Below are 20,380 nucleotides of genomic sequence, written 5' to 3' on the forward strand. Positions count from 1 at the left end.
ACTTCGGAAAATACCCACTTGGTTTGGGTCGCTCTGAAGGCTCACATTAGATCTGGCTGAACTCTGGATGGCATTTTTACACAGAGCGAAGACTGTGTCGTGCAGGAGGGGGAACGGTTCAGGTTCAGTTCGGAGAGCAGGAGTGATTACAGTGACCAATGACAAGGCACTGCGGATTAGGCCGCGCAGACCGCACAAACCGCAGACTTGCATGCACTTCCTCTCATGCTCCACTGCTTGTCTGCATTTGGGTGTCGGGAGTCCATGCAGTCATAAATTTTGGGATGCATTGGGACGGTTCAAGCAGACTCTTGCTGAAATAAGTAGTGGGCAAACTTATGTCTCCCATGTGGACCCTCATGGCAACATGGATATGGAAAGTTGGCTTTAACTCTTGGCTTTGGATAGGGAGTATTACATTTAATCAACTTCATTTAACTCTTAAATGTAATCACAGAGAACTAAATGTGATCCCAAAAACAAAATCTGTGTAACATGACCAAAATCAATTAAGTTCAAAGGAACAGTCGACATCAAGAGGCAAAGCAAATTTGTCTTCAAAATTGGTAATCCTTGACATGCAACTTTGCGCCTTTAACCGACTGCCAACTGTCTTGACGCTACTGTCCTTTAGAAAATGGAAAGAAAACAATTAAGGAAGCCATTTTATTAGTTGTTTTAAACCATCCAATTCTATACAAGTCTACTCTAGCGAATGAGAAGCAGTGCCAGTAGAGCATTCCTCTTCATATCCATTTTGCCGCAAACAAAACAAACCGCAACCAAAGGCAGCCTCTGCACAATCCACACAGTCGTCACTACATCAACAAGCCTCCAAACCACTTATTTTGTGCACAAATTAAATTCACTGTTGAACTTTCTGATGTTTAAGAAAGAGGAGGAGGTTCATTCTGGGAAAAAGGAACATCAACATCATAAATTTGCATCATGACATTAGCGAGGAGAGACCAGGACAACAGGCCATGTCAGACTTCACTAATGTCACTGTCACACTCTTGTCGCTTTCCTTCTTCCCGTCTTTTCTTCCTTCTTCCTATTAAACATTCAAATTCAGAATATGTTTTTGCAGTTCATAAAGTAACGCCAAGTTCCCCGTGTCATATGAGCTCCACAGGACATTCCTATGGGCTCAGACCATGCCTCTCCGAGCATATATTTTGCTATGTAAAAATACACACTGACCAGCCTGTGTGTATTGCTACGGACCACCAGGGCTCATATTTGCATTTGGAGCATGTGTTCATAACACACCCTGTTCACACTCAAATTACTGGGTCTCATCTGAAAGAACTAAGTGGATATCACAACGTGCATCTCGAAGCTCTCTCTCAACAATATATACGACTCTTAGGGGTAGTTTTAGGAGTTTTACTCCTTTCAAATCATCTTAATTGTTTCCTGAGTGCAATTTGGACATATCTTAATTAAATTCCAAATACAGATTCAGGATGCATGCAGAGAAGCCAGCTCCTGAAACTTTTGTAAGAGGAAAATTAAATTAAAATGGAAGATCCAATAAGAGTGAGCAAATCTGAGACAAAAACAATCCAGAGAACGTCCGAGTAAAACAGGCACAGTAAGAAATAGTGCCATATCTGGTGTCATAGAAGATATTTAATACAAAAAGTGTACCAATTTACCAGCCGAAAATTGGTAGCTATTGGCCAATATTCGCATTGTTAACTTCCACTGGCCTATCAACAAATGAGATGACAGTCACCGATGACAGTGGCCGATGCTCATCAGTTTTGTTGCATCAGTTGCTTGCAGTCGGACTTGGACAACAGTTGCAACACACCCAACTGCTGATTCGGAGAGGAAGCGACTGGCTGGACTCAACTCCAGCGTGACATTACAGGACAATGGGTGCTGTCTGCATATGTGGTTTGTTTTCACGTTTGCTGTCAGTGAGCGGCTGTCCAGCTCTGGGTCTCCCATCTTGGATGAAAATAGAAAAGACTGAGCTGCAACAAGGCAGAGATGCTAATATTTGTAAAGAAAAACATGCATCTTAACAAGAAGTAGGCTAAAAAGTACAACAAACTAAACTCATCTGCATCAGCTATCGGCCAAATGTTATTCTAAACATCGGTTTCTGTCAGTGCATCCCTTAATACAACTTTCTGTCAACTGATGTCCTCTAACAAGCATGTCTACTTAGAGTAGTCTAAATAAAACGGCTATATTTACCAGAAATGACCTAAATCTGAATTAAAATACTGACACTTTTGTCCCTGAGTGGACTGAGTTAACCAGACAGGATATGACCACACACTTTGTACAGCTCACGGACCCTTTAATCAACCTTGTTTGTCCCTGTGTGTTCTTATTTATGCTGCAACCAGATGGCAGCTGAGTTCAGTGCCATGCAGATTATTGCTGACTTAACAAGTCCAGCAGCACAACAAGAATTACGGGAGATTGTTTTCATGTGAGTACAAGCTGGAAGTGAAAGCACTGCAGAGGTTTCTGTGGTCACTTTGGCAGCATCTTGATAACACTTTGAGCTGGGATTTAAAAAGACAAAGCAACGGGGTAAACACGGCGAGAAGAGGACATGTGCGACTGTGAGAGAGTGAGAAATGAGGAGGAGACGACCCAAAGGAATGAAAGTAGGAAGACGAGATGTGAAGAAAGGCCAGAGGTCAAACACCGCCCACTGCCTTGCTTTTTCTCTTTTCCATTTCCCACTCGCTCTGTCTCATCTTGAATCCGCCTTTTGTAGTACTCTAATGCTTAAAAGTTTTCTCTATCACAAACCAATCTATCAAACACTTTCATCTCTTTAGTATCACATGCAAACTTTGTTCAACAGCAGCACAATGAGGCATCTAATTCCTCCCTGTCCGGTTAGTTACGGCCTCACATCTTCCGCCGTGTCCACTCAAAGGTCAGTCTCCATTTCTGATAGAGACGCAGGCCTGATCTCAACTGACGCTAAGGACCTTAAAGTGTCACTCAGGATTTCACACCGCCGCCAAACAACTGCAGAGGAGCTGGGACAAGAAGAGGAGAAAGAGCAGAGGTGGGAGAGACGGAGAGAGGCGAAGGATGGGATTGGAGACAGGAGGCGTTTTCCGCTGAGCAACTTATCACTGGACCAACAAAGAGCTGTGCTGGCCTGTGGGACATACATTATAATGCAGATGTTTCGGAGGAAGAAAAGAGGAGAAAATAAGCGTTCTTCCTGGGTAGAGACAGGAGTTCAAACTTGCGACCTAATAAACTCATGTAGCTTTCACTGCCTCACAAAATGTGGTTAAAGTAAACACACACACAGCTGGGAGGCTAATTAGCAACAAATGGCTTTTTCTCAGATAAAGTTAAACCATGCACAGTTGCATTTACACGTTACATGCAGTGATCAACACCCGCTTGTCTTCAGGTTGTGTTTACGAGATGTGAGTTAAACCCTAAAGTCTGGTAGAGTTTCTCTGTTTGTCACCGACACTGCGGACATCAGCGAGGAATGTGCAGCAGCTCTGAAGCTGACGGTGTTTAACCACAGTGGGAAAAAAAAAATGTCCACCTGCAAACTTACACCCCCCTATTTTCGGACACAAACTCTCACACCCACCCTTGGGACACCCAGGCGACCCTGGCTGCACACACCCTTGCCTTTCCTCGGAGTGTGACACACTAGCCTCATTCTCTGACCCGTTTGGATCGCGGCCCAGAGGAAAAAAGATCGCCACCCGACTCTTCAGTCACTCTCTGTGAAGTCCTGTCGCTCCTCCACACACACACACACACACACACATGGGTGGACACTGAAGCATGAGATTGGAAAGCTATTGATTTGTTTTCTATATTAGACAAAAAAAGGACCTGCCCCCTACCCTCCACCCAACCAGCCTCCACAACACTGCAGCTCCTTGCACGTGAGTGCTCGGTGTAGGGGCAGATGTCCTCCCCAGAGGACTGGGCGAGCAGGGTGGGAGGAGGAGGACGGAGGGGTCCATTGTCTCCAGCACCTCTAAACCAAAGAGTTTGCTCTAAACAGTAATTATCCCCCCCCCCCCCCTCCTCTTCTTGTGCTCTCCTCTATCCCCATTTGCAGGCACCCCCAACTGCTGCCCTCAAGGCTCTAATTTGGGTCACAGGCTGCAGAATGGCATCTTAACACTCAGTCAAACCTACACCCGGCAAGAAGAGGCCGACACATGCGCCTGCCTTAAGAGATATAAGTCGATTTATTTTTTTTTCTTTTGTCTAGAACCATGCACAAAAAAGTGAGTCACATTTAGCTAAACACATACCACAAATTAGACTTCTGCAGTGCCTGCATTTAAAGGAGCAGTGTGTAAGATTAAGGGGGATTTAGTGGCATCTAGCGGAGAGGACTGCAGATTGCAACCAGCTGAAACGTCTCCCGGTTAGAATTCCTTCAGTGTTCAATGATCAGGAGGTTTTTAACAGGAGCCGAATTATCCACATGGGTGTCCTCCTCTCCAAAACAAACAGACCAGGTGGTTAAAACCAGTAAAAACACTGAACAAAGTAGTTACACCTTAAAATCTGTGCTTTTCTGATGCTGTTCGGCTCATTGCGGAGGGGCTGCTAACTATGGTGGCCAACACCAAAATACAAATGGCCTTAGAGCCAGTCAGTACGCTTATATAACGTAAGAGAAAATCTAGTTATTGCACAAGTCCGACCAAAATTGGACTTTTAAAATACATGTTAACATGTTAGAGTGACTGAAATTGTACTAAATCAAAGGTGGCCCCCCCTTTCAAAACAAACGGCCAGGTGACCAGGTTCAAAAATGCAAATGCATAAATGCAAATGGCCCTGTTTAGATCCAGTCTTTGGCATGTCCGATCTGGGCTACTGTAGAAACATGGCAGTGCAACATGGCGATCCCCGTAAATAAGGACCCACTCCCTATGTAGATATAAACAGCTCATTCTAAGGTAACGAAAACACAACAATTCTTATTTTCAGGTGATTATACACTAAAGAAAAAATACTTATTATAGCATATTCCATTTCTTCCACTACATCCCCTGAAATCCTACACACTGAACCTTTAAATGACACCCATAACTACCAACAAAGTAAAACATTTAACCACACAGAAAGCTGTGTGCACCATCAACTCAGCATCATCAGGAACTGAACCCTCGTAGTCTGCGAGAAAGCAAACACCCTCCATTCAACACCAGGGGTGAGAAAACAACCAGGAGACGCTGTTCATACAACTGTGCCGCCCGAGAGACGGACGCTGCAGGGGCACTTCACACAGCGCTGTCAGCTGAGGAAAAAAATATCACACACACACACACACACACACACACCACACAAAAGAGCCACCAAAACAAACAGCCAAACCATCAATGGCTAGTAAAAGGAACTTGTATTTATAAGTTGTTGTGTGAAGTTTTGACCAGACGCCACTTGAAAAGAACCACTTTTTGTGTAATTTTGCGATGCCACACATGATGTCTAATTCTGATCATCAGCAGCAGCTTCCTTATTTCACCAAAGAGACAGGATATTATTCTACATGAAGATGATTTAAGCATGTTTGATGAGGTTTGTAGACATGCAACACCTCCTGACAGCAAAATCTAGTCCCCACCACATCATAGACTCACTTCACCTCCGGTAAAACTTTCAGAGTGCCTGTAATTTAACATGCTGGGAAACATCTTTGAGTATATTTGAAGGAAGAAAAAGCTTACCGGTAGGCATTGCGGCTTGGCTCCAAATCAACAGAAATTAGAGAGAGTTTTTTAAAAAGTGAGGCACAGGTTTAAAAGGAAAGCAGGATTTCCCGAGCAGGTCACATATCCAGAGTATTCCAAAGAGTATTCCCAGCAGAAGCCTGGAAAGAATTCCCTTAGATTTCCCAAACTGTCCCAGTCATTGTGAATCCTCTCTCCTGGAGCAAACGTGCAGTCCGCTCCTCCAAAATAAACACAGGAGCATACACTCTCAGGTTTTCTCCACACACACTCTTCAGGCTGAGTCTTTCTCTCACTTCAGTTTGCTGAGGATCTCCTCTGTCTGAATGCCTCTCTCCCTCCCTCTCTCCTGTGGCAACACATCCACCGCCTGCATGTGTGTGTCTAAAAGTGTTCATGTGTGTGTTTGCATGTGAGTGTGTGTGTGTGTGTGTCAGAGTGAATGGCCTCTGCTCTCTCCTGCTCCCTCCCTGCTGGGTATTCCCCTCCCCTTAACTCCTCCTCCCTCTCTCCCACAGCAAATTACAAGGAGCTGGGAGTTCCTCCTCTCCTCTTTCCTCTCTTTCTTTCCCTTCTTTTTTCTTTTCCCCCTCTACTTCATTTCTGCCTCTTCTTCTCCTCTCCTCCCAAAAATCAAACTTTTAAGCTCAGTCTGCGACGCTCGCGGAGCTGGCGACCCTTTTGTGTGTGTGCGTCTGCTGCACGCTCAGCGGGGCAGCTGAACTGCTGCTGTAGGCGCACAGCTCCAGAGATCACACACGTACACACACTTTACAAGGAGGAGAGGAGGGGGTTACGGCTGATCAATAGGGCCGGGAGCCAGCTCACACAAAAGCTCCTCGTCCACTGCAAGACACTGCACCGCTCATTGTGTCCGAGATCAGAGACAGGCTGCACAGATTGAGCACATAAAATGTCAGAAGTGGGATTCAAGATGGACATGAACATCAGTGGGGATGGACACAGATGAACGACAGTGGTTCCCAAACTTTTTAACTTAAATAACTCTTTTTAAATCCATACTTTGGGGAATAAACATGTTTTTAACAAAACACATCAAACTTTTCAATGCATCTGTGTTTAAAGGCACAGGCCAATTAGGTTCAGTTAACTCGTTGTCATCATCAGAAGTATTTTGTGTTGAGCTGCATTAAAAAATTGAGATGTGGGACATTTAGGAGCCAGGAAGTGTTTGGTTAAAGACACTGAGTTGCATTTTGGTAACTGTAGGAATGTTTCCGGAGCTTGACTCATACAAAGGAGTGAAAATTAGGACGTCTCAGCTTCTGTGACCATCCCTTGATTTCAATATATGTCTTGTAAGTCCCCGATCTTTATAGAAGTGCCATACTCAATCCCTGGAGTGCCACTTTAGCGACAAGAACTTTGCTTAAATAAAAAACTACATCCACATTAATAAGTTTACATTTCAGAACAGCATTTTAAAGCAAAAACAATCTCTAGTGTTCACACAAGCGTTTTAGCACCATTTCAGATGATCTACGTCCATGCTAACACCTCTGAAAATGCATATCACATGACCATTCAAGTACACAGGGCATGCGTATGCCGACTTAAACAGGAAGCAGGTTGTCTACTCTGTGGTTGCTTGCTTAGGTACAGAAAATACAACAAAAATGGCGAAGGCCAGAGATTTCCTAACTTGGACCGACAATAAGGTGGAACTGTAAGTGAAAATATCACATAAGTATAATGTGATCAAGACGTTGCAAAGGACATATCAGAGCGTCTCCAGGAGCATTATCCATTGCCGGAGGAAGCCATGGCAGTGGGAAAGGAATAACATTACACACACAAGAAGGATGAACTCACAGAAGATGCGTAGACCTAGCTTATAATGTTTTGGCTTGACATGTTTGACAGTTTTCAAACTAAAACAGGATCAGCAGTGTTTTCAAAGGTCTCCATTTTAGGGATTCTAAAATTCCGGGTTCGTGTGGACGTAAACGTAGCAAAAGATATGCTGTTCAAAATAAAAATGTATGAGTGTGGATGTAGCCTTGGTTAGTCAATGTACTACAACAGGAAATATTTAAGCAAGAACATAAGAATCCGAACAAGTATTCATTGCCAACTTTTAACAGATTTACAATTTTCAATCCTTCTCTATACCGAGTATAAAAACCTTTTTGGTTGATACCCTGCTCTATCTAATTGCCACTCCTGTCACTAGCTGCATGTATCTACAGGTTGTGACCAGACCAACCAAAGTTCCTTGTTTTAACTGAATACTTTTGAGGTCTGAGGAACTAAAATATCCAATAATTTCAAGAGAAAAAGCAAAGAGTAGAGGACAGTTTGGAAAAATAAACACAGTCCATTTTGTTTTTATCCTAGGGCCTCTCAGATTCATGCTGTGACCCCTCATAGGTGTCCTGATCCCCAGGTTGGGACCCTCTGCTCTAAAAGTGTATAATTCCGGAAAGCAGTTATAGTTCAGGACAGGCCATGTGTCCCGCGAGGAAGACACATGTTAGACAATGGGCCCTTAGTCTCACGCACTAAAGCAAATGTGTTGACTATTTGTCGTCCCTCTTTAAGGACAGGGACTGGTCCCAGCAGCATGGGGTCCTGCTAACACCACCCCCTTCTCCTCAGCAATACAATAATAGAGACCCCCTAGACTACCCTCACTCACACACACACACACACACACACACACACACACACACACACACATACATACACACACCAGACCCCAAGTAGCACGACCCCTCTCTCTGATGGTCTGAGGGTCCGCTGACCCACGAAGCCCCTAAACCTCCACTCCCAAACCAAATACTGTCCACCTCCCCCTGCCACCTCCCCTCCTCACACACGCACACACACACACACACACACACACACACACCATCCATAATGAGCACCTCTAGCTTGGCAAACACACAGTGGGAGCGTCTAAACTCCTCGGTTCAGCCAAGCACGACCCGTTGATGACAGAAACCTACAGCAGCAGTCCGGCTTATCTGATGCCCCTCGTGTGCTCTGGCGGCCTCCACGCCACTCTCTGCAGGAGATCGACCGCTGAAACAATATTGTTCCTCTTTTACTGGATATGACAATCACTATATGAGCTGTAACACATGTAGACACAGTGATTTAAAAGGGGATGAAAGGGGAGACATTGAGGCTGAGGGTGCTGATAAAAATCAAAGATTAGCTCAATGTTTTGGCTGCAGATTTGATCCAGCATGAGAAAACCTTCTTTAGCAGTGTATCTTTTCTTTGAAGAGAGAAACCTTGCATCATCTTGAGGTTGGCGCTCCAATGATGATAATTTCCATTACTGATATAATCTGTTGATTATAATTTATTAATCATCCAGTCTGTGAAATGTCTGATGTCTTCCTTGGTTTTGGCTGTCTCGAGGAATAGTGCAACATTTTGTTAAATGCGCTTGTTCACTTTCTTGCCAAGCGTTAGATGAGGACGTTGATACCAATCTTATGTCTATACACTAAATATGAAGCTGGAGCCAGAAGGTGGTTAGCTTAGCTTAGCATCAAGACTTCAGTAGCTTCTAGCGGTGAGTATTTGCAGACTGAAACCAGCTGAAACTTCTCCCATGTGCCAAGTGTGAACCTGTGGTTAGGATTCCTCAGGAGCCGAACGATCCACAGAGGTCTCCCTCTCTCCCAAACAAACTGACCAGGTGATTATACCTAGTAAAAGTAACACATTAAAAATATTTTATTTTCCTTACGCTGTTCGGCTTCTTACAGTGGGGCTGCTAACTATGGTGGTCAACAAGAAAATGCAAATTATCTATCAAGAGACAGTCAGTACGTTTACAGGACATTAGTGAAAATCAATATGTGTTTGTCCGACTAAAACTGGACTTTTAAAATACATGTAAACATGTTAGTCCAACTGAAATCGTACTAAATCGAATTTCTCAAAGTCGGACTTACAAACCAAGTTAATGTGATTGGGAGTCAAATTACTCAGCATGTATACAGTCAATCAGATCCAAACTGTTCGAGGCACTCAGTGCATTCTCCACAGGTTCCATTCGCGCTTTGACCCCCAAGTCGAAAGCATTAAATGCGTAACAGAAGAAGAAACTGGTAACAATATGCAGAAGTCTACATTCAGAGTCGTGCATTATTAGACAGGCAAAATGTTCAGAGCTGTAAAGTTGTCCACCATGGTACCATTTTACCACTAGCTAACCATAGCTAACTTGTTTGCCCATTGTTTGCCCTGTGACGAAATGGGTCAACCGGAAAAAGGTCCAATACTAACAAGGTGAAAGGGGGCACATCGCCACCTGTCGTAGCAGAGTCGGACATACCTCTGTCAATAAGCTGATTCCCCTCCTGTGCTTGTAGACTGGGAAAAGGACAGTAGTCTGATGAAATGGCCTACTCAAGCTGTAACCATAGCTTGATGAAACTGACATTCAGAATCACTAGCCAACGTAATCTTGCCCATGTCTGTAATTTAATTTGGGGTATTTTTTACGGTTTATTACTACCTTCCCCACTGTGTGTGTTCATGTACTGTCCCCTTAAAGACATACTACTGCGTGAAGTCACAAGACTCCGTCCCATCCAGTCCACAACCTGAAAGCAACATGGAGGAGAACTCAAACACCGTGCCAACTGAGCAGCTTCAGCAGCTTGTACCAAAGAGAAATGGTGTGTCCGTCATTTGGACACATTTTGGCTTTCACAAAGACGACACTGTACAGAAAGAAATCAAGTGTAAACACTTCGAAAAAAACATTTCAGCAAAACCACCAATTAGTTTCAGCACTGGGCTCAATCACATTACCGAATATGAACAGTGCACAGCTCAAAAAAAAGAAAGAGTCTGACAAGCGCCCAGCAACAAGTGGCTCCACAAAGCAGCTCTCGATAACTCAAGTATTTACAAAGGCTACACAATATTCAAAATATCAAAAATTCAATAAATAACCATAAACAGTTCATATGTGTAAGTTTCATTCAATTATTTTAAAATTACAAAATAAGATTTGCACTCCATCAGAAAAAATATCCTTGCTTCAATGGTTGAGCATATTTACAGCACAAACCTTGTCAGTGAACTATGATGGCAAAAACAAAATAGTCGTGCAGTTATTGCAATTAAGGTAAAATGTTTGATCAATCATGATGTTAATTTGAGGTCATACCACCCAGCCCTACCCTGGACCTTTAACTGATTATCAAACTTTAAATCGACTTATAGATTCTGCACTACTAGCGGTCAAGTCAATAACATGTTTTTTCCCTCTGCAGTGCGCCCAGTGCGCCACACTTCTCAACACCGGCACCCTCTCTTGGCTCTGCTCCAGTCTCATTCCCCTCTCGCCTGTCATCCCTCGCCACTCAGAGAACAGCTCTCCCGACACACCTCCCTCCTCTTCTCAGGGATAAAAACAAGCTACACACAGACAAACACCCTCCAAAACACCCTCCATGCACCCAGAGTCAGAATTGATGGTTTGAGAGTTTGCAGTGTTGCCAAGATGATTGGGAGCCATAGCGCCGTGGTGGTCACTATGACGACAGCGAGGCATTCATCTCCAGGGCAGAGTGGCATGTGGAAAGACAGTGAGGGAGAAAGAGACAGAGGGCGGGAGAGAGGGAAGAAAATGCTTATTGTCAATAAACCACTCCGTTCCTCATAACACTCGGGCAGTGCAAACAGTGAGGCAGGGCACGGGGTTCATACACACTCTATTTAACTTTTACTGGTGTTCGCACATACTCGCACAATCGCTTGTTTTCCAACAGCATTGTAAACTCTGACTTGAAAGGCCACGGCCTCTTGAAAATGTTTTAGTGTGTGTGTGTAATCGGAAATAAAAAACTGTCTCTGTGCACTTAAGCATGTCCTGGAGGGACAAGGGCTGTAGGCGGAGAGCTTATTTAATGGTTGTTATTGCAGTGGGCAGTGTGTGTGTGTTCGCATGTGTGTGTATATATGTGTGTGTGTGTGTGTGTGTGTGTGTGCGTGTGCGTGTGTGTGTGTGTGTGTGTGAAATCAGGTCCAACCTCTCGTTCATACAGCCTGACAGCTTCTTCATTTTCTCAGCTGTCCACAGTTTAAAGTGAAGGCTGTTTCTGTGGTAACGTCTGCAGCACACTGGAGGACTGAGCCGGGAGAATACAGAGGGAAACAGATTCAGACTGAGAGAGACTGTGACTAATGACAGGAGTTTGTGGGTGGAGGGGTCATTCATATACAGTTTCCCCCTCCCTCTGTGACCCTGTCTGTCTTTGTCATTGCTGAGATGGATCATCTGCAGACACACTCTCCTTCCTTCTTTCTCTCTCTCTCTCTCTCTCTCTCTCTCTCTCTCTCTCTCTCTCTCACACACACACACACACGCACAGACTCTTAAAGTGTCACAACCCTTAAAGCTTTTGTTCTTGCCGCCTGAGCTCTTCATTAACCCCTTAACACACAGTTTTGTGCCTCTTAAGTAACTTTAAGACTGAAGAATTCATTCCTCACACTCTGACAGTCTGACAGATATTCTCTATCCGACAAGTCCTCCAAATGAAACTACGAAATCCATCATTAGTCCATGCTATCTCCACATGTGACAACACTGTGGTTAAGGTTTGGTTTAGGGTGCCCTGTTTGGTACAGTTCAGTCGAACTCAAGTTTGTTTGCCCCTTAAGTGCGGTTCGTTTGGGCAGGTGTGAACACAGCAATCACACTTGGATGCACACCAAAACAACCAGACTGAGACCTTCTTGTAGAGGTGGTCTCGGTCCGGTTACAAACGAACTCTGGTGCGGTTCATTTGTGGTGAGAACGTGTTCCGACCTCGATCTGAACCAACTGCAGTCACATGACACATTGTTTGGGTTAAACATGAGCATGTTACAGTCCTGGAGGAGTCCTGGCCTTGCCTCGAGAACACGAACCAACTCTAGGCAATTATGCATATTTGTAACAATACTAGTCCCTGAGTCAGACCAAAGCAAGACAACTCTAGGTCAGACGGCACCCTTAGGCACAAAAACAAGTTACGTAGCTTTAGGGAGAGATCGTGGTTTGGTTTAAAAGAAGTCCTTAATTAAGGGTTGGGTTGAAGTGAATACATCCGTAAGGTTAGGGGACCTTCATTGCCATGGTTACAGTTTTTGTTGGAAACAGGAAATTAATTCCTATTCCTTTTCAGACATGAAATATAAATGTTGTTGCTTATTGAAAATCTGTTGTGTATGTTCACCGTTATTTATTAGCTACTTTTGTTTTTTCTGTTTACATAGTATTTTTTTTTCGTTAAATTTTCTAAATCAGCTGTCTCCTGTGTTAAAGTCTGTTGTTTTATGGCACTATTCAAACATTAATTTATCAACTTAATAGTCAGAGTGGACTGGCAGCCAGTTTCTTGTTACGAGGGGGATGTTCTGCTTTGTTTCAGCCTAATGGTATTAGCATTGTGGTAACGCTGTGTTGCGTTTTGAGAGACAGGGCATCATTTGCATGACGTTGAATTTAGGCTTCTTTATGCAAATCAGGGACGTTGAGTGCACGTCACCGCCACTGGAAACTTTTAAACCATACGTTGTCGATCTACAAATGAAGACAGATTCAGCAACTGCATGGCTTATATCTTGCCCTAAAAGTTTTCAGAAACACATTTTGGTGAGCATTTCTTTGCTATGACAGAAAGTTTCCAAACGAGCTGCTATGTTGAAATCTGGGAGAGAACAGCCCACAAGACAAACAGTCCACCCATCAAGCGTCCAGTGTTAGGGAGGAAGCACAATAACAAACCCCTGACCCGTACCATAACCCAATGGTTTCCAACCGGCCCAGATTTCTCCTTAGTCATTAGTTCGAGGTCCCACAGGTAAATGCAATCAGCATCATAATTGTGTTTGGGAACGACTGCCATACTGATTTCAATCAGTACGAGTGATGCATCTGCCTTCTTTATTTTCAGTTGATACAAAAGCGGTTGCAGTTAGAGGCAAGTAACATTTTCACACCAATACCAAAATGCAAATGCTAATTTAACGGAATAGTTCGACATTTTGGGAAATGCACTTATTTGCTTTCTGGCAGAGAGCTGCATAAGATGGGAAGATCAATACCGCTATTTGTGCACTAACTAAGAAGCTACAGCTAGCAGCTGGTTAGCTTAGTTTAGACCTGCCTTGAATCTGCCTAATTGGTCCGACACCTGATGTTTTTAAATCACTGAACACTCTCATGCAAACTGAGACACAGGCGACAATAGGCCTTTTTACTGGGAGACATTTAACATGTCATAATATTGATGATTTAATCTGGCTGCTTCAGTTTCAGGGTCCTGACACTGCGAATACTGACTCACTGTCATGTCTGACTGGAACACTTAAAGCCATATTTGAGAGCCTTTGAACAAATTTGAACAAATTTTGGTTTTGAGTAGTGATCACTGACCCAACGACAGGTCATTGAGGTTCAAGAGGATAAATTCCCTCTGTTAAGTGGCACTTCTACTTCAGACTTCCCTTCAGGCTGATGTGAGAAAGTGGTCTACATCCCTTTAGTGATGCGGTGCAGCACACTTGTTTCAGCACATTTGTCTTATTACATCAACAGAGTCCATAAATCATGAGCAGATCTCTGGCCAACAACAACCAGTGAGAAACTTTTACCATTCTCTGTGCCGCAACTGATTTCATCTGTGTCAAATCTACAATCCTGATTAACTCTGTAATATCCCGTATTGATTCTCCCTTTCCCAGACTTATGAGGTTTCCAGATTCATGGACGGTATTCCCTCGGGCCGCAGCAGCCTGCTCGCAGTGCCAGGACAAGTCCAGGAATTTCTGACTCCTGCCGGCCAGAAATCTGACTGAGGCAGTGGTTTCAGCTTATATAAGAGCAGGAATCCCTCAAAACTGGCCGGAGGAGCATCCAGGAAAACAAGGAGCGTCTTCGCCATTCCAGCAGACTAAACAACAGCTACACAGAAATAACTACAGCTACTACGTCAACAACAACAAGGTCAACAGCCGCAGCTAATGATAGAGAAGGGTGGCACCACGGGCCATAGCAGAACCCGGGGAAAGTATTTACGATGCAAGATAATGTCAGGATAAAGTATGCGGGGAGTTAGGTTCACATTAACAGATGTAGATAAAAGAGCAGAAGGAAATCAGAGGGAGGAGTAGAGAAGAAAAACAGGTGGTTCACAGAAACTTTCATTTCTCATAGGTGAAGATTATTTGGCTGTGGGGATTTCTTTATAAATCAAAAGCAATACACTGCTAATGTCCACTGTGTGTATGTATATGTGTGTGTGTGTGTGTGTGTGTGTGTGTGTGTGTGTGTGTGTGTGCACGCAGAGTTATTGTGTGCCGAGTGAATACGTGAGCAAGTGTGGCGGATACAGGGAGGAAGCTGTGTTTGGCCTCAGATTAAAATGCAGGACGAGGGTCCCGCTCCAGGAAAGGAGACCAGCAGAGCGCAGACATAGGGACTTTTGTCCCATTAGGGAAACACGTGATGCTTACTAAAATAATACAGTTTATTAGATGAAGGAAGAGGTTAAACACACTTCAACCATCTCACAAGGATGAAGACACACCTGGCGTCAAAATGTTAGCCCTAAAATAAAGTTTGCTTTAATGTGTGTCCAGTGTCTCTTCTGATAACACAGTGTATATATGGTGCTCCTACTTTATTTACAATGCTATGAGGAAACTGAATAATATATTTCTTAAATGTGTAGTAATGTGTTTAATATGCACATTTATATCATGGATTTGTTAAGAGCAAAAGAAAAGATTTAAAAGTGATTAAGGAAGATATTTGTCTGTAATTATTTTTCTTATATTTATTTTTTGGGGGTAACCAAAGACAACACGGTAATGTATACCGTTTAACAACAACAACATTTAACATTTACAACAGAGGACGCTGATCCCTGAATTTTTGAACACTATGTAAAACAAGACCCAGTGGTTTAGAAGTAATCTGACTGGATTTCCGCTAATTGATTAAAAAAAAAACAAAAATCTTATCCTGACCTTGGGAGAAGGTTGGACTTCTGGAACAAAATGCAATAAAACTTTTTAATTGCTCAAATATATCAAGATTTATTTATATTGTCTACTTGATTGGTTAAACTGAGTAGTAGATAAAGTAGACATTAGTGACCTATTAAGCCTTTCCGTACAGTAAGGTAAAAAATAATAAAGGCTTTTGTCCCCATAAAATGAACCACAATGACACAGTCTAAAGCAGATTCTAAAACTTGTATCCCCCCCATTTTCTCTCTCTTAAAATAAAAATACTAAAAGTGACCCCACACTGGCGATTCTACCTCAACGAGATGAACAACCAACCACTTACGGAATCCTTCTACAAACAAACAAACAAACAAACAAAAATCATAAAAACAAAGGCAACAAAAAGTCTCGCAAAACATAAAGTTTAAAACTATTTGCCTCTGAAAATCTCAAACTAGTCTACATAAAACTTTAAAAAATTAAATATACAACCACTTTAAAAGGCGAAACACCCCAAACCACACGGTACAATAAGGCAATAAAATAATTTGACAGTTAAAATAATATAAAAAAAAGGGAACAAGTGATATGAAATCCCATTTAGAGCACTTGTTATCTGGATTTGGTATTTCTGAAAAGTGCATATCTGGATCGGGGTGATCATCAGTAATATTTTAGATAGTTTTACCATTATAAATACTGGAATATAATGCAGATTTAACCACATAGTACACAGCATACATGGGAGACTGCGACTGAAAATGTTAAAAGTCTTGCCTAACATAAAACCAACAAGTACAAGACACCATAACACAGTAAAAAAATAAAGAAAAAAGTGTAAAAAAACAGGGTCGGATGACCAAAAAGTCAAGTGACAAAAGCCATAAATCTGAATTGCTAAGATTTACGGCGCGAGTCACCTGTGACGACAAATGAGTTCATCCCATTTTCTCTGTAAATGTGTGTCCCTCAGAAGCTGGGTGCTCCAGTTAGAGCTCCCAGAATGAGGACACACCACAAAGGAGAACACACACATGCGCACACACACACACACACACACACACCAAACACTTAGGTAAGAGTGTGAGGGTGGCTGTTTTTAAACTACGCTCTAAAATAACTATGCTTCGGGTAATAAACTGCGACAGGAAGGTTTGTTAAAGAACATGCATCCAGACGATAAACACAAGGAGCTGGATGGAGGGCTATGTGGAAGATGGAAAAACAGAGTCAGACAACAGTCAATCAGACAGTCTGATGAAGAGCTTGTAGCCTGAAACGTCACCTCAGGGACAAATATATGTTCATGGGAGCATTAACTAGTGTGCGGACTGTGTTTTTCCGTCAGGTAAAACTGACAAATCTGTCGTGTCCAGTGTTAATCATCAAAAAGTCCCTGTGGAGATAGGGCACATCTGTTGAAGCTATATTCAGACTTCAGCTTCTCCTAATGTTTTCCTAACAGAAAGCGCTAAAACGCAAAGCCAAGGCTTAAAAACACCTGCAACACCATGTTAGTCATCATCTCAGACACACAACGTCCACCCAGCACTGACTCCCAGGCTTAAACCCAAATTGCAGCAGTCTGACACGGTTCCGAATCAGACAAGTGGGCAAAGGTGCCATTAGAGTAAATTGAAACTTTGGGCTAAGTAATTGGAGGTCAGACAGGGTTTGGCGGAGTCGACCTCTGCAATTACGATTAAATAAAGAGCTGAGCTGTTTGGGAGGAAAAACCTCTGCACCGTGACGTCGAAGCGTGTTGTTAAGCAGAGCCATTTAAAGTAAATTAAAGTAAAACCAAGGCCATGCTCTGTCCTGGAAGTTTAAAACACAAAGACAACTCACCTCAAAGAGACCATTCCCACAATTAGCCTTTCCTCAGCTGCTGGTATCCCAGTATCCTGTCACAGGTTAGATCCATGTCCACGCATTCGTAAAAAGTTTCTCACTAAACGTACAGTCTTAGAAACGCTGACTGGTTTCAGAGAGGTAGGTAGGGCTCATGTCAAGGCGGCCCGGTCCGTGGTCCACCCCTCTATGAGGTCAGTTCAGAGAGAAAGAGAGACACTGAGAGGAAAGAGGGGGGAACAGATGGAAGCAAATCGCAACTGAACTGACTGCCCACTGGGAGGGGAGGGAGGGAAGGGGGGGACGGCGAGGGAGAGCAGAGCTCGCACATCCAAGCAGCCCACTTCCTGACCAATTACTGCTGCAAGACTAGTCTCTCTCTGCCTCTCTCCAACCGGGCCCTCGCTCCCCGCTCCTATCTCACTCTGCGGTGTGGGATCGCCGCGAGGACTGGAGAGCGGCCAGCACTGCAGGCGACACAAGTGACAGAAATTAACACTGCAAAAAAAGGTGAGAGCGGGCTGTCGTTGAAACTGTGACGAGGAGAGAAGTGAGAGACAGTGATCGAGAATTAAGGGAGATAATGGTGTCATCTAGTGTGTGGTGGGCGAGACAGAAAGCTGATGCAGACAAGGAGAGGAAAAGAGGGCAGCACAAGGACGAGCCGTCTCGTCTAACCCCGAAAAACACAAGTGGGTCACATTACACACAGCATCACTTTAGAGTCTCTATTTCTGCCACTTTCTCAGTCTTGACTCCTCTGTGTCACTTTCAATATCAGACCCTCTTAGATGTAGAGGTAGAGTCAGGGTAAAGGGTTGGACTGCCCCCTAAAACAGCCAGCGAGCACAGACCACACGGCTCAGAGCTCAAAGTGCAACCTGCTGTGAGCTGGTGAGCACACACACAAAATATCCAAGCCACTGGTCATTGTGTGTGTGTGAGTAATTTGGTCATTGTTCTGCATCCTAACAGAGCAGGATGGAGGAAAGTCCCCTCTCTCCGAGCCAGTGGCTGTTGTTCCTGCCTCCTGGCAGCAAGGCTTCCTGGGATTGATAAAGCAGCTCCTGTCAGCTCACACACTTTCTCACTTCCATGTTTTTAAGTTTTTCCAGGGAAAACAAAACTGCACGTGGTCTCTGTGCGATCGCAGACGGTGGCGAACATTGACCTTTGATAAGAAACCACCTGGGATGCACTTAACTCTGAAAATAAATGACCTAAATCTTCTTAAAAACACGCACAATGGAGCGCGCAGTGACTTTCAGCACACGTCAATTAACCTGAGGCACCTTTTTAACCCCCGCTGTCTGTGACCTACTGTCGCAGTGACCAGTGACCACACAAACAGAGCTGATGTGGGTGAGCGACTTGCTGCTGCTGTTATCCTAACCTGGATAAACCCACAAACACAGCTCCGAGTCTTTGTAACCCAACACCACACCTTGCACTTTAAAACATGCAGAGACAATGACAGACGATAGCACCGTGTCTGAGGAAAAACAAGCTGATAGCCGGCTGCCAACTGGTCCTTCTTATCATTGCTTTCATTCTGCTTCGAGGATAAGATGGGTGGAGTTTACTGGAAGTGGCAGGTAGCTTGTCAGACAGAGAAATTTAGACTAAATTGACTTTGATGGGTTCTTGTGATTGGGGAGAAAAAAATAAACTTCAGGCACTCATGCGTGGAGCAGGAAGAAATGCTGCTCACATTAAAACACCAACTGGCTTCGACCCTAAGGTCTTCGTCAGGGTGCAGAAGGGTGGACGTGAGTCAAGCAAACATTTTATAAACTTGGTAGGTGGTGTCTGCCAATGAATCAGCAACTTCAGAACAACATAGGATAGAGATTCTGTCTTTTTCGATGTGATGGATGTACTCTTACTGGCCACTTTATTAGGTGCACCTTGCTAGTACCAGGTTGGACCCCTTTTGCCTTCAGAACTGCCTTAATTCTTGGTGCCACAGATTCAACAAGGTGCTGGAAACATTCCTCAGAGATTTTGGTCCATATTGACACAATAGCATCACATAGTTGCTGCAGATTTGTCGGCTGCACATCCATGACGCGAATCTCCTGTTCCGCCACATCCCAAAGGTGCTCTATTGGACTGAGATCTGGTGACTGTGGAGGCCACTGAAGTACAGTGAACTCATTATCATGTTCAAGAAACCAGTTTGAGATGATTTGAGCTTTGTGACATGGTGTGTTATCCTGCTGGAAGTAGCCATCAGAAGATGGGTACACTGTGGTCATAAAGGGATGGACACAGTCAGCAACAATACTCAGGTAGGCTGTGGTGTTTAAACCATGCTCAGTTGGTACTAAGGGGCCCAAAGTGTGCCAAGAAAATACCCCCACACCATTACGCCACCACCACCAGCCTGAACCGTTGATACAAGGCAGGATGGATCCATGCTTTCATGCTGTTTACACCAAATTCTGACCCTACCATCTGAATGTGGCAGCAGAAATTGAGACTCATCAGACCAGGCAACATGTTTCCAATCTTCTATTGTCCAGTTTTGGTGAGCCTGTGTGAACTGTAGCCTCAGTTTCCTGTTGTTAGCTGACAGGAGTGGCACCTGGTGTGGTCTTCTGCTGCTGTAGCCCATCTGCTTCAAGGTTGGACATGTTGTTGGTTCAGAGATGGTCTTCTGCAGACCTTGGTTGTAACAAGTGGTTACTTGACTTACTGTTGCCTTTCTATCATCTTGAACCAGTCTGGCCGTTCTCCTCTGACCTCTGGCATCAACAAGGCATTCACAATCAGTCAGGATTGGGTGACATTCCCTACCAAGATTATAAAATATTTGCTTGACT

At 43.8% G+C, this 20,380-nt stretch overlaps 1 protein-coding gene across 2 annotated transcripts in view; it reads right to left on the reverse strand.

Moving 5' to 3' along the window:
• The window catches only part of LOC125897191 (pleckstrin homology domain-containing family G member 1), a 55,286-nt gene extending 37,352 nt beyond the window's left edge, over window positions 1-17,934 (reverse strand). The window contains exon 1 of one of the 2 annotated variants that reach the window (XM_049590313.1): window positions 17,553-17,934. Coding sequence is in view for 1 of the 2 variants with exons in the window: in XM_049590312.1 (XP_049446269.1) it covers window positions 5,709-5,718 (10 nt within the window). In the remaining variant the exon portion in view is untranslated. Of the gene's footprint in view, window positions 1-5,708; window positions 6,130-17,552 lie in introns of those variants that run through there. The other variant, XM_049590312.1, reaches the window with a different exon arrangement.
• Between the last annotated feature and the right edge of the window lie 2,446 nt (window positions 17,935-20,380).

This window comes from Epinephelus fuscoguttatus, linkage group LG11, assembly GCF_011397635.1.
Source record: "Epinephelus fuscoguttatus linkage group LG11, E.fuscoguttatus.final_Chr_v1".
Classification (NCBI taxonomy): Eukaryota; Metazoa; Chordata; class Actinopteri; order Perciformes; family Serranidae; genus Epinephelus; species Epinephelus fuscoguttatus.